Here is a 14,988-nt window from a genome sequence, read left to right as displayed (position 1 = left end):
CAACCTAAAAGAGAAACACTGGTTGGATCAAATCCTATGTTTGCTCTAGTCTGTGAAAATTTAGGAAATGATAGTGTTGCAGGAGAATCTGATTATTTCTCTTGGCAGAATCTTAAATTTTGTTTAATGTTTATTTATTTTTGAGAAAAGGAGAGAGAGCACGAGCAAGGAAGGGGCAGAGAGAGGGAGGGAGACATAGAGTCTGAAGCAGGATCCAGGCTCTGAGCTCGTCAGCACAGTGAAGATGGATGCTTAACTAGACTGAGCCACCAGGTGCTCTTCCTCCTGGCAGAATCTTAAAGGGTGATATAGGTTTTCCTACCTTCTCTTGGCAGTTGAGCTACTTATTTTGCTCTAATTCTTAAATGTTATCAAAAGCTTTTCTACTCTATCTTAAGTATAAGTTTTTCCACACTTAGGTGTGTATGTTTTGGGGAATGTAGAAACTACTTGATGGAGTGACAAAGGTATTTACTTGGAAAAAGTACACAGCTGCTTCAAAAAGTTGTGTTTGAAGGTGACTACCGGAGGCCGACTGGAAGGGAATGAGACTGCAGGGGTGGCTGAGGGCCATGGGAGGAATACAATGATCAAATTGAAGTGGTTAAGTAGTGGAGAGAACTTATTGTAAGCGTCCCTCTGTTAACCCAGTTTTTATTTCTATTAAAGTAATAGAGCAGAATTTTAGAAGTCACAGTATTTCAAGGTCTGTGAGGACAGTAGCAACAATAGAGTTTTGCCCTGTGCCTACCTGTGTATTTCCTTTTCCAAGCACTTTATGACCTTTTTATCTGTTATTCAACACCATATTCCTTAGTCTTGGCTTTTAACTTAAAAAAAAAAAAAAAAACCACGCAAAAAGAAAAAACTAACATTAGAAATTCTCTCTTGTTACGGGAAATGAGAATCAATTATTCCAGACATTCCTGGTGCCTCTCTCTTCATCTTCTCAAATAGTTATAACACATGTTTTTTATTAACTGTTAAACCAAGTAGTGTACTATAATCACATTTCCTTTCTTGGATGATTTTTCTGTTTTTACTGTAATTTACAGTTCCTTTATTATTACATTTGCTTAAATTTCAAGACACTGTACATACTTTATCCAAAATCGGCAACAGAATTGCCAAGCTCTCTGAATTTCTGCTTTTCATACAAATTCCATTAGTACCATTTATTCCCTTCCCTCTCTTAGTAGATATACTTCTTGGAATTTTCTTCTCATTTGATTCTGTCCTTTTATGTCCTCATTCGCTTCTGAACTGGTTGCTCTCTAGGCCAGTTTGAGCTGCCATTTACCTCACTCTTTGCTGGATTTCTTCCTGGTTTTGGCAAAGCAACCTCTCCTAGTAGTTGTCTTAGAAGAGATGCATGGGAGCTAACTCTTGAGATCTTTCATGCCTGGAAATGCATTATTTTACTCTCACTTGATTTTTGACTGGAAAAAGGTTGAAAAAAAAATTTTCTTTTCTTAAGTGGGGCTTAAACTTATGTCCCTGAGATCAAGAGTCACATGCTGTACCTACTGGGTCAGTTAGGTGCCCAGGTTGAAATATTTTTTAAAGACATTATCTTTCTGTATTCTAGTGTTGCTGTTGGCTGTTGAGAAGTAGAAGTTCAGAGTTGTCACTTCTGATTATTTAATATGGCTTAGTTTATGTGTGTGCAAGCTTTTATAATATCTTTATTCCTGGTGTCTTGAAATTTCATGGTTATATTACTTGGTATAGATCCTATTTTTTTCATTATGCAAGCATTTGGTGAGTTAGTCTAGAATAGATTCTTTTGCTTCTGTTAAGTTTTCATGCACCATTTTTTAAAAGTTTTTACTTAAATTCCAGTTAAAATACAGTGTAGTTTTAGTACAATATAGCGATTCAGCATTTCTGTATGTCATCTGGTATTCATCACAAGTGCATGCCGTAATTCTCATCACACATTTAACACATCCCCCCCTCCCCCCGTAACCATCAGTGCTCTATAGTTAAGAGTCTTCCTTGGTTTGCCGCCCCCCCCCCACCCCCGCCTTTGCTCATTTGTTTTGTGTCTTAAATTCCACATATGAATGAAATCACATGGTATTCACTTAGCATAATTAATACTCTCTAGCTCCATCCTTGTGGTTGCAAATGGCAAGATTTCATTCATTCATATGGCTCAGCAAAATTCCGTTACACACGCACACACACCACATTCTTTATACATTCATCATTCAGTGGACATTTGGGGTTTTTACATAATTTGGCTATTGTAGATAGTGCTGCTATAAACATTGGGGTGCATATATCCCTTCGAACTAGTAGTGCAGTTGCTGGATTGTAGGGTAGTTCTATTTTAACTTTCTGAGGAACCTCCATACTGTTTTCCAGAATGACCACACCGATTTGCATTTCCACCAGCAGTGCAAGAGAATTCCCCTTTCTCCACACCCTAGCCAACACCTATTGTTTCTTGTGTTGTTGATTTTAGCCATTCTGACAGGTATAAGGTGATACCTCATTGTAGTTTGATATGCGTTTCCCTCATGATAAGTGATGTTGAGCATTTTTTCATGTGTTTGTTGGCTATCTCTATGTCTTTGGAAAAATGTCTGTTCATGTCTTATTTTTTAATTGGATTGTTTTTTGGGTGTTGAATTTTATAAGTTCTTTATATATTTTGGATACTAACCCTTTATCGGATATGTCATATGCAGATATCTTCTCCCATTCAGTAGATTACCTTTTAGTTTTGTTGATCGTTTCCTTTGCTGTGCAGATTTCTTGCACAGTTTTTTTTTTTATTTTTAAAAAATTTTTAAATGTTTTCATTTTTGAGAGAGAGACAGAGTGTGAGCAGGGGAGGGACAGAGAGAGAGGGAGACACAGAATCTGAAGCAGAGGCTGGGGTCCAAATGTCAGCAGAGCCCAATGTGGGGCTTGAATTCATGAGCTGCGAGATCATGACCTGAGCTGAAGTTGGACGCTTAACCGGTTGATTGAGCCATCCAAGCGCCCTTTCGCACAGTTTTTAAATTATTATATTCTATGTGTCATTTTCTTTGTTCTTTCTTGAACTTATGTTAGTTCAATATCAGACCTCCTGGTTTGATCTTCTAACTTGTCATATATCACATAAATTCCATTCTTGGTCATTTTGTTAATATTTTCTAGGAGATCTCAGTTTTCTCTTGGTCTTCCTGTTGAATATATTATTTCTTCCACTTCCTTTTTCTTTTCCCTTAATTTTCAAGAGTTTTTCTGGTTCAAGTTCGTTTTCCTGCCCCCACCACTCTTGTTCCGAGAAGATAAAAGGAACTGTCTTTTTCTCTGCATTGTCCCTGTTTCCTTCAGGTTCCCTATTTTGGTTTGCTTAGTTTTTAGTATCTCATTGAAACTTTCATCCTTTGTGTTTTGGCCTGAGGCTCAAAAAATCTGGATGCTAAGTGGACAGGTGTGGAGCTTGTCAAGTGGTAAGTTTCACCCTAATGCTGAAATAAAATAAATAAATAAATATGTATATATATATGTGTGTGTGTATATGTATATATATATATTTTTTAATTTTAATTTTAATTTATTTTTTTCTTTGGTGCTCTAGTAGGGAAGAAGGGTAGAGGAGGAGAGAGAGAGAATCAGAGAATCTTAAGCAGGTTCCATGCTCAGCATAGAGCCCACCATGGGGCTTGATCCCAGAATCCTGGGATCATGACCTGAGCCAAAATCAAGAGTTGGACTCTCAATCAGCTGAGCCACTGAGGCACCCATCTATATGTATCTTTTCTCGGGTATCATTTCACTTTCTCTAGAAAACATCATTTATCTCTTTATTCAAATACTTCTTGAATGTCTGCTTTTATGTCAGGCTCTAGGTGCTGGGAATTCAACTGAATTAAATAGATAAAAATTCCTACCCTTGTGGATTTTATAGTTTTGCATAGGGAGACAGAAAATAAATAACAGGAATAAGTAAATACAGCATATTTAAGGGATGTTAAAAAAAGTAAGGAAGAAGGGTAGGGATTATTAATAGACAATGGACATGGGGTGGGGGACTTGGGAAAATGTTGCCACTTAGGAAAGGACAACAAGGGGAAGGAGCCATAATGGAGAAGAGTGGTCTAAGTTGGAAGAACAGTTATATGCAAAGTTCTTGAGGTGGGAATCTTTCTGACTTGTGTGTGGAACAATAAGGAAGCTGATCTAGTTAGCTAGATCAAAGAAAGATACAGAAAATTATGAGGACAGCATGGAATATGGGGGGGTAGGCAGAATGTGTAGGGCCTTATGAAACATTTTAAGGACTTTTGCTTGAGTCTTTGTGAAAGATGGGATTTGCAGATAGGCAATAAACAGTTATCTCAAGTTTGGAATTCAGGAGAGAGGTCTGGGCTATGATATAAATTTGAGAGTTACCAGTGCGTATTTGGAATTTAAAGCCATGAAATTAGGGAAAATCACCATGGGAATGAGTAAAGATAGAAAAATTCACTTCGGTTTTTAGAAGAGTTCAGAGAGGCAAGGAGAAACTAGTAATGAAGATTGAAGAATGAATGGCCCAGAGGTAGGCTAGGAGAGTTTTTGTGCAGAAAAGAATGAAGAACTGCTTTAACCACTGCTAATTAGTTTGAGGATAGACAACATTGAGAGAGAGAGAGAAAGAGAAACTCATGGAGTCTAGGATGAGGTAGGTGACTTAAAACAGCCTAAAAATCTTAATTTTCCAATTGTACCTGGTTTCTGTCTCTCAAAAGATTTGGAGCTTTCAGACTGTGTCCTAATTTCACTTGTCTTTGGAGAAGTTTTCTGAAATAGTATTGGTTGTTAGGTTTGTTATATAGGTTAATTAGCAAATTGCATGCCTAATTGGAATTGTTAGTCTTGTTCAGAGTCTCAGTAATTCCTAGAGAAACAAAAACATGGGCTGTAGACAAAGTCTGAGGTTTATAAATGCCAGGCACATCGCCCTTTTTTTTCTTTTGATTTGATTGTGGGAAACTCAACCCAAGCTGAAGATTTTGGTTGATTAAGGAGTAGACACATCTGGGAGATTTGTATTACTTTTGCCTCATGTATTTTGAAGCTCTGTGTTATAAGATGCATAAACATTTAGTATTTTTGCCTTCTTAATGAATTAACCCTTTTATCATTATGAAATGACCCTCTTTATCCCTGGTAGTAGGTTTTTGCTTTGCAAGCTAGTTAAGGCTATTTTTTTTCCCTAGTGGGAAACTTTTTTTTTTTTTGCATTAAAATATTAGATATTTTAGGGGTACCTGACTGGCTAAGTTGGTAGAGCATGCAACTCTTGATCTCAGGGTTGTGAGTTCAGGCCCCACTTGGGTGTGGAGCTTAGTTTAAAAAAATTAGATATTTAAAAATTTACCTTTTCATTTCTTTAGTGTAAAAACTCTTTATATAGCTGTTTTTCTTCTGCCATGTTGGATCTGTATTACTCAAGTTTAAAATTGAATAATTTGTTCAGAATATGCATACTTAGAGGCTATCAAGAGCCAAACAGACACAAATTTTAAAAGTGTATTTTTATTTTTACTCCCAGTTAATTTTGGGAGAGCCAAGTTCAGAGCCCTAGATATAATTTACCTTTTTTTCTTCTGTGTTGTAGGAATAGACTTTAAGATCAAAACAGTTGAATTACAAGGAAAGAAGATCAAGCTACAGATATGGTAAGTGATGCTAATTTACTTACTTTATAAATAGAATACCAAGTTCCTGAAGGATTGGCAGTGAAATCCTTCCTTGTCACCTGTTTAGATTCTGTGAGACTTTCCTTTGTTAAGCCAGCAATCAGGACACCTTCTTTCAGTGAAGTAAAAAAAAATTATTGACATGGAGCACCTGATGGCTCAGTCAGGAGAGCATGTGACTCTTGGTCTCAAAGTCATGAGTACAAGCCCCATGTTGGGTGTAGAGATTACTTTAAACATAAATGGGTGCCTGGGTGGCTCAGTCGGTTCAGTGTCTGACTTTTGATTTTGGCTCAGGTCATGATCTCTCACGGTCATGAACTCGAGCCCCATGTCCTCTGGCTCTGTGCTGGGCGTGGAGCCGCTTAAGAGTCTCTCTTTCTCCCTCTCCTTCTGTCCCTCCTCTACTTGTGCTCTCTTTCAGAAAAATAAAAGGGAAAAAAAAATATTGACATGGACTCTGGAGTCCATGAGATCTGGCTGGATGTTTTACCTTTTCCACTTGCTCTTTGAACCTTGAGCAGGTTACATAACACTGTGAGGCTGTTATGTCTTCATATATAAAATAGAAATAATACCACTTATCTCAAAACATTGTTCTAAGGATTATATGAAATAATCTGTGTAGAGCCTTTATTTAGCACCATACTTTGCTCACACTCAATAACGAAAAGTTAATATCCTTTCATTGCTTTGAGACTCTTAAGCTAGAAGATTTCCTTTAATGTGTTTATCACTTTTTTTTTTTTAAAGATTATTTCTTTATTGTTGAGAGAGAACACAAGCAGGGGAGGGGCAGAGATGGAGAGAGAGAATCCCAAGCAGGCTCTGCACTGTCTGCACAGAGCCCAGTAACGGGCTCTATCCCACGAACTGGGAGATCATGACCTGAGCCAAAACGAACAGTCTGATGCTTAACTGACTGCACAACCCAGGCGCCCCTATAACTTTTTAATTAGTTTATGTAAGGTTTGCCCCATAGAAATAAAATGAAATTCTTTAAATTTGTATTCAAGTCTGAATCGTAGACTTTACAATTAGAATAGCAGTATTGTGTGGTGAATATTAAGTGTTTTACATGTATGTATTAACCTATTAAATACTCAAAATGACCTTGCAAGATGTGTTATTCCATTTTTTAAACAGCCTTGTTGAGGTATAACAGTTTATATAACAATAAACTGCACATATTTAAAGTATACAGTTTGGTTAGTTTTGACATATATATATAAATCTGTGAAACCATCACCACAGTCAAGGTAATGAACAAATCCATCACCTTAAGCTTCTTTGTAATCTCTCCTTCCTCCTAGTTCCTGGTCCCCAAGCAACCATTCTTTTGGTTTCTGTCACTGTAGACTAGTTTCCATTTTCTAGTAGTGTATATAAATACAATCATATAATGTCTTTTTTTTTTTTTTCTCATCTTTTTTGGGAAGGAGGTCTGGCTTCTTTTACTCAGTATAATTAATTATTTTGAGAATTGTGAATGATTTTATGTGTATCAGTAAGTTCATTACTTTTTATTGCTGAGTATTATTCCATTGTTACATCATAAGTGGGTTATTCACCACAAAGCTGCTACAAATCTTTGTGTAGGTAAATATTTTCTTTTCTCTTGGGTTATTCCTGTTTTACAGGTAATGAAATGGACAGATTTTGAAATAACTTAACCAAGATCTTTAGCATGTAAATGGTAGAGCAGGGATGCATTACATGCTCAGAATGTAAGGTTGAGAGTAACACTCTTTAATTTTTCTTAATGTTTATTTTTGAGAGAGAGAGAGAGAGAGAGAGAGAGAGAGCGAGCGCGAGCGGGGTAGGGACAGAAAGAGAAGGAGACACACGGTCCGAAGCAGGCTCCAGGCTCTGAACTGTCAGCACAGAGCCCAACGCGAGGCGAGGCTCAAACTCACAAACCATGAGATCATGACCTGAGCCAAAGTCAGATGCTTAACCAACTGAGCCACCCAGGTGCCCCTAAAATGTAGGCATTTTATTAAAGATTTTCTTTGACACATGGTCCACCTGATGATCACTGATTTTTTTCTTTACTTTGGGAAATAACTCAGGAAAGGAACTGTGCCTCATACTCTGTTTCCTTATAATTAAAGCTGATCTCAAGGGGAAGATTGTCAGTTATTCTCAATTTCAACCAACTCTCCCCCAACCCCCTTTTTTTATCACCAGTGCCTTATCCCAGCAGCATTGACCCTACAGGGTAATCTAATGTGTGTTCCAAGCTCCTCCTAGGCTCTGCCACACTGATTGGCTTTCCTCTCAACTGCATCTCCTCTGTATACACCTTAAACTAATACTGTTCAAACTTTTTGGCGGTAACAGATATATTTTACATTGTGACTCTGTGACTCAATATATATGTACATGTGTATGTGAGTGTATGTACAATGGACACAAAAGTGCACACACCACTTTTTTAGGATACAGTTTTCTCTATATAATACAGAAAACCTTTGCCCTACTAAATTTGCCCTGTTCCTCCTATACTCTCTGTCTTCCACAGACTTTCCCTTCTGTTTCTTGTCCTGTGACTTTAAAATATTTTTTCTCCCTGTCATTTTAGTTTTTGTAGCATCTAGAAGTAAACAGTAACAACTAACACTTGCTTTTTTAAAAAGAGAGCCTTCCCAGAACACTTTGTTTTGCAACAGTAATTAATCTAGAAAAGATTTCTACTGTACCTATAAATCTCAAGTATGGCACAGAAATGGTAACATTTCTAATTTAGAATCGTTTGATTTTAGACATTATTAATATAACCGTTTTTGGGTAAAAGCACCTTAAAAGGAAAATTGCATTTAGTCTAGGTTTTCACATATAAAACTGACCGCTTTTAATTTGAAATATCCATTTTCCAATAAAGATTAGGAATGAGTGGTTAAAATTTGAGGTTGATAGTTTTTAAGAGGTTAGCGTTGTACTAGCTGATTCTGTTTCTTTGGTTTTGAAAGTTTGCATGCTGACAATCCAAGGAGAAGGCTCCAAGTTAAGAGATCTGGGATATGCCACAATAATTCAAGAAGGCTTTTAGCATGAAAAACCCGTTGTTCATAATTCAAAATGCTGTCTTCAACGTTAAATGCTTTGCTTCCAGTTCCTAAAAAAAGCACAGTGATCTTTATCTGTCTCTGGTTTGAATGAATATTTTCAGATTCTTGTTTCAGCATGAAAAATTTGTGTGCTTTGATTGAATATTGATTTGGGAAACTTTTCTTCAGTCTGCGCTAAAGATTTATTTTTCTTTACTTGAATGATCTTCACTTCTCGTCTTATTTCTAGGGGTCTTTTAGTGTATCTGTTGCCTAAGGGTGGAGATGTGTGTCACCCTGGCCACGGCATATGTGAGTAGGCCTAAAATTAGTTTGTTTGGCTGATAGAGAAGCAGCTGTGGCTATTTATTTATTTAATAAGATTTTTTAATGTTTATTTTTGAGAGAGAGAGAGAGAGACAGAGCACGCATGGGGGAGGGGGAGAGAGAGACAGAGAGAGAGAGAGAGACAGACAGACAAAGTATCCAAAGCAGGCTCCAGGCTCTGGGCTGTCAGCACAGAACCTGATGGGGGGCTTGAGCCCACAAACCATGAGATCATGACTTGAGCCGAAGTTGGCAGCTGTGGCTTTTTAAATCCCAGATCTCTAGAAATTCCACCACAGTATCTATCTACATTTTCCATAGAGTTGTAGGTCTTGCCAGGAAAATGGCCATAGTGAAGTATTTCAAATTTGCCTTTCCTTGTTTTGTTTCATTTTGTTCTGTTTTGAAGGGAGGGTGGTCAGAAATGTTTGTTACTATTGGCATCTGTATCTTGTACTTTCAATTTAACATCAGCATAGTAACCAGAAATCAATAGTGTCACTTTGTAGAATTAACCATTTATCTATGTAAGGGAGTCATCTTTGATTCTTCTCATTCCCTTAATCCCAACATCCTTTTTGGTAAACCCTATGATTCAATCTTATAATGTCTAGAATCCAAATACAATTTGCCATCTCCATTGTTAACCCCCGACCCTCACCCCCGGTCCAAGCCACCATTACTACTTCTTTGAGCCACTGCAGTAAGTAGGCTCTTAATATCCTAACAGGTTCTTATTTCCCCCTTTTGCCTTCTTCTCTTTTGCCTTTTCCCACATAACACCAGAGTAATCTTTTTTCCAAATACAATCAAATATAGATCATGGTTTTTATTCCTTCCCCATTTATAACCGTTTTGAGTTTCATTGCATTGCATTTCAGTTTTTTTTTTTTTTTAATGTTTATTTCTTTTTGAGACAGAGAGAGACAGAGTGAGCTAGGAAGGGGCAGAGGGAGAGGGAGATACAGAATCTGAAGCAGGCTCCAGGCTCTCAGCTGTGAGCACAGAGCCCAATGCGGGGCTCGAACTCAGCTAACTGCGAGATTGTGACCTGAGCCGAAGTCGGACGCTTAACGGACTGAGCCACCCAGGTGCCCCGTTTCATTGCATTTCAAATGAAAGTCTAAATTCCAAATCCAAATTCAAATTCTTTACCACAGTTAACAAAGTGGGCCTCTTTATCAGTTTGTGTTCTCTTGTGTAAATATAGTCTCTACCCCCAGCTGATCTCCTTTCAATTGCATGGACATGGCAAGTTCTTTTTCAGTTTGGGACCTTGGTACATGCCTTGTAGATCTCCCTTAAACAACCCCACCTCCACACCCCCACCTGTGGCTAGACTGAACATTCTGAAGTACCACGTTATTCCAGAAGCTTCCCATGTCATCAGAAATAAAAACTGAAAATGTCAGATTGTTAGTACTGGTTCTGACCTCATCTCTCACCAGCTTTGCTCCAACAGTGTGGCCATTTTCTCTCCCTTGAACATGCCAAGCGTGTTCCTGTCTTAGGGCCTTTGTACTGCTTTAACTGTTCTTCAGCTTGGAATGCTTTTTATCAGATCTTTGTCCTGCTGCCTTCTCTTATTCAGATCTCACAGCTCCACGTTCTCTGAGGTAGGCCTTGCATGATGCCGAGCTAAAGTAGCCCAGTCCTTCAGGCAGTGTCACATGTATCTTAATTTATTTTTATCATAGTATGTTTTTAGTATCTAAAGTTACCATATTTTTAAAAAGTGCCCATTATTTCCCCCCTTTTGAGGGTGGGGATTCTTTCTGTCTGATTGGTGGTTATTGTGATGACCATCTAGAACAGAGCCTGGCAAATATTGATGCTCAGTAAATATTTGGTGACTAAATGACTTTGTTTGGTTGACCTCTGTTCATACTTCCCACTCCCCTTAAGCATCAGGGACCTCCCTGATCATTTTATCTAGGTTACTTCTTCCTTCCCCCATACTTCATTCTTCATCTCTCTGCCTTAGGTTTCAGACTTTTTTCTTAAATGAAGATAAACATAATTAAAACTCATATTTTTGAGTAGAGAAATTGCATGTCTATGAGGAAATCCAGGTCTTGCTAAAGTAAAACTTAGTGTGAGATGCCTGGCTGGCTCCGTTGGTGGAGACTCTTGATCTTGGGGTTGTAAGTTTAAGCCCTGTGTTGGGTGTAGAGATTACTTAAAAATAAAATCTTTAAAAAAAATAAAAAATGAAATAAATAAAATCTTTAAAAACAAAAAACACTTCAGTGAGAAATTTGACATCTAATTTACAGAGCAAGAAATAACCTCATTATGTTACCAAAAACACAAAGTTATGAAATTTGGGGTCTCTTCTTTGCAGAGCAGATTGATGTTGTCTCTGGCCTGTTCCAGTGCTGTCAGTGTCCAAACTAAAAATAACTGTCAGAATAGCAGCCAGGGTACACAGCTTCCTTGACCCTGCATGTGGGACTAACAAGGAAATAAGCTATTTTAGTTCCTAGGAACATATATCACTCCTTTTATAATATGTCAGTGGGGGGGAAATAGGATTGTCTTAGCTATGTGTCTATTATTTTCTGTAAGGGAAGTTCTGTTGCCACTGGGTTGTAATTTTAGAAACCTTAAATGTAGGCTGAGAAGAAAAACAATTATTTTTTAATTTTTTTTAATTTTATTTTTTATTTTTTAAAATTCACATCCAAATTAGTTGGCATATAGTGCAACACTGATTTCAGGAGTAGATTCCTTAGTGCCCCTTACCCATTTAGCCCATCCCCCCTCCCACAACCCCTCCTGTAACCCTCAGTTTGTTGTCCATGTTTATGAGTCTCTTTTGTCCCCCTCCCTGTTTTTATATTATTTTTGTTTCCCTTCCCTTATGTTCATCTGTTTTGTCTCTTAAAGTCCTCATATGAGTGAAGTCCTATGGTTTTTGTCTTTCTCTGACTAATTTCACTTAGTGTAATACCCTCCAGTTCCATCCACATAGTTGCAAATGGCAAGATTTCATTCTTTTTGACTGCCGAGTAATACTCCATTGTATTACACCATACCACATCTTCTTTATCCATTCATCTGTCGATGGACATTTGGGCTCCTTCCATACTTTGGCTATTGTTGACAGTGCTGCCATAAACATGGGGGTGCATGTGTCCCTTCGAAACACCACACCTGTATCCCATGGATAAATGCCTAGTAGTGCAATTGCTGGGTCGTAGGGTAGTTCTATTGTTCGTTTTTTGAGGAACCTCCATCCTGTTTTCCAGAGTGGCTGCACCAGCTTGCATTCCCAAGAAGAAAAACAATTACAATAGGAGACGAAAACCAAGTTGAGTGTTTTTTTTTTTTTTAAGTGTTTTATTTATTTTTGAGAGAGAGAGAGACAGAGACAGAGAGGCAGAGTACAAGTGGGGGAGGGGCAGAGAGAGGAAGACACAGAATCCATGAAGCAGGCTCCAGGCTCTGACCTGTCAGCACAGAGCCTGACATAGGGCTCAAACACGTGAACCATGAGATCGTGACCTGAGCCGAAGTTGGATGCTTAACCGACTGAGCCACCCAGGCGACCCCAAGTTGAGTGATTTTGAAATAGGCTTAAAACCTGCATTATGGTACATAGAAATATATTGTGAGTATATACAATGTTTAATTGCTCTTCAGATATTTAATACCTGGCTTTGCTTATTGGAGTCAACCTGCTGTCTTTAATCTTGGGTGTATGTATGTGTGCATGCAAGCCTAAAAATACTTTGGGCAATGAATAAGCAGCTGTGGCTTTTTTTAGCCCTGGCAGAGGCTCATCAGTTAGCTTAGGGGTAGTGAGCAAGGACTGTTTCTGGTTTGAAATAAATGATTGCTTGCCTTAACAATTGGTAGGGGCTGGTAAGAGTATCCAGGCACGGCTCAGAAAAAAGGTAATTGGAAATCAAGGAGCTGAGGAGCCAGATCATCATGTGGGGTGAATACAGTCATGTTGGGAAGTATAAATATATGGCATGTGTAAATGCAAATGAAAATGGGATATAGAAAGCCTTAAAAAAAAAAAAAAAAAAGACTTTGCAGGGAAAGCATATAAAGAGGGAAGGAAGGTTCTTGGGTGTAAGAGATTTGGAAAGGTGGAGGAGACCAAAGAGCAGATGGGAGTAGAATGCCATGGATCAGAACAGAAACTTCGCTCTGAATCTAAATAGTGATTACTCTCTTTTCAGAGGGGCCATTAACATTTCAGTATCTATTATATTGACATTTCATATCTAACCAGTATTATACCTCCTAAGTGCCGTTAATTTAGATTTAGCTAAGTAGTTTATTTTGCAGTGTATTCTCTCTTGGCAGAGAATGTAGTTATAGATTTGACACCGAAATGGGTGTATAATTTGCTAATTTTGTAACGTGAATGGTTTTCATTGTTGAAGAAGAACGATAGAGTTGGGGGTGGCTGTTCATAGTGAGGTGCTGTAGAAATCTCTTAAATTGTTATTATGACAAAAAATGAAGTAAAAGTTTTCCATGCCTCCTGTACCAAAGCTAGTAGGCACTACTGAGTGAGTACATTTCCATACTGGATTTTAGCTAGGAGACTTTAACTCCTCTTCCAGGGTATACAATTATTAGTTGATTTATACTTTTTAGCAGTTCAGAAAAGAGCTAAACTATTTCTAATGTGTTGAAACAAAATTTTTGTGGTTTTTTTCCCCCATGAAATCATAAATTATGCCTGATTGCAGGTACCTTGTGACTAAATAGGATTAATAAAAGATAAAACAAGAATTTGGAATTGGGGAAAATGGAAGATATAAATACATGATCTCTAAAGGACAACCCTCTTGCTATGCTTAATTTGTAAAACTTAACCTAGAAACTTCTTAGGGGCCAAGGCAAAAAAAAAGGGCGGGGGGACTGGGAAGGGGGGCTTTCCACAATAGATTGCATTACTCTTTTCAGAAATAATATGAAGAATGGGGAAAAAATAGATCAGAACAAAAAAGAATACATTTTCATAAAGCTCCTTCCTGTGGTGATTTTTAATAAATTAACACATTAAGAGGTAGTGGTGATAAAAACTATGGTCTAAGAATGTGAATAAACATGTAAATACAAATACATATGTGTGCCTGTATGTGTGTGTAGTCTTTACCAGTCTAACCTGATGTAAGAATACAACCTGGAAGAACTGATAGTGTGTCTTAGATGTTTTTTCTTAAATGACAGTTCTGTTGACAGTTTTTTGGTGTTGCATTACCTCCTACCTCTGCTTCTGCATACACACCCCTTTTCAACACAGTAAATAAGAATGATTCTTTGTAAACCCTGGTTAAATTACTTCTTTTTGTAAAACCCTCCAGTAGACTTCCCATCTCAGAGGAAAAGCTGAAGTCCTGTTGACCTCTTTACTCTTCCCCAACCGTGTGTCAGGACTTTTGTACTTGTTCTTCCCGTCTTCTTGGAACACTGTGATGCCCTGATACTTCCTTTTTCCCTTCACCTTCTCACCGAAGCCTTCCCTCACCACCCTGTTTAAAATTTTACTTGATTGCACCATCTCCAGCATTAGCCCCTATTCTCTTTACTTTTTGTGTTCTTGGTACTTGAAGATACATATTCTAGGAATTACGATTTATTTGTTTGTTATCTGCCCCCAGGAGCATATAAACTTCATTGAAGCAGGAGTTTTTGTTCTGTTTACAGCTTTCTCTCCATTGCCTAGAAGCGTGTCTGGCATGTACTATTTGTTCAGTAAATACCTACAGAATGAATAAATGGGATTTTATATTATTTTAAAGGGCAGATCCATGTACTTTGAGATGAGATGGGCAAGTGACAGACCTGAAATTCTTTCTCTTCTGAAAATTGAAAAGTCCAGCCAGGTTGTCTTTAACTTGGCTAAATAAAAAATCATCTCATTTTATCTTTATACAGAAATAGGCTTCAGGGAAAGC

General features: G+C 37.8%; 1 protein-coding gene across 1 annotated transcript in view; it reads left to right on the top strand.

Annotated features, from left to right (window-relative positions):
• The window catches only part of RAB10 (RAB10, member RAS oncogene family), a 79,662-nt gene that overhangs the window by 46,162 nt on the left and 18,512 nt on the right, over nt 1-14,988 (top strand). Inside the window, exon 2 of the mRNA XM_019450015.2 lies at nt 5,606-5,666. Coding sequence (XP_019305560.1) covers nt 5,606-5,666 — 61 coding nt within the window. The remainder of the gene's footprint in view (nt 1-5,605; nt 5,667-14,988) is intronic.

The sequence above is a fragment of the Panthera pardus genome, unplaced genomic scaffold (genome assembly GCF_024362965.1).
Source record: "Panthera pardus isolate Hobbes unplaced genomic scaffold, ASM2436296v1 HiC_scaffold_26, whole genome shotgun sequence".
Lineage (NCBI taxonomy): Eukaryota > Metazoa > Chordata > Mammalia > Carnivora > Felidae > Panthera > Panthera pardus.
This window is presented reverse-complemented; position numbering and strand designations above follow the sequence as displayed.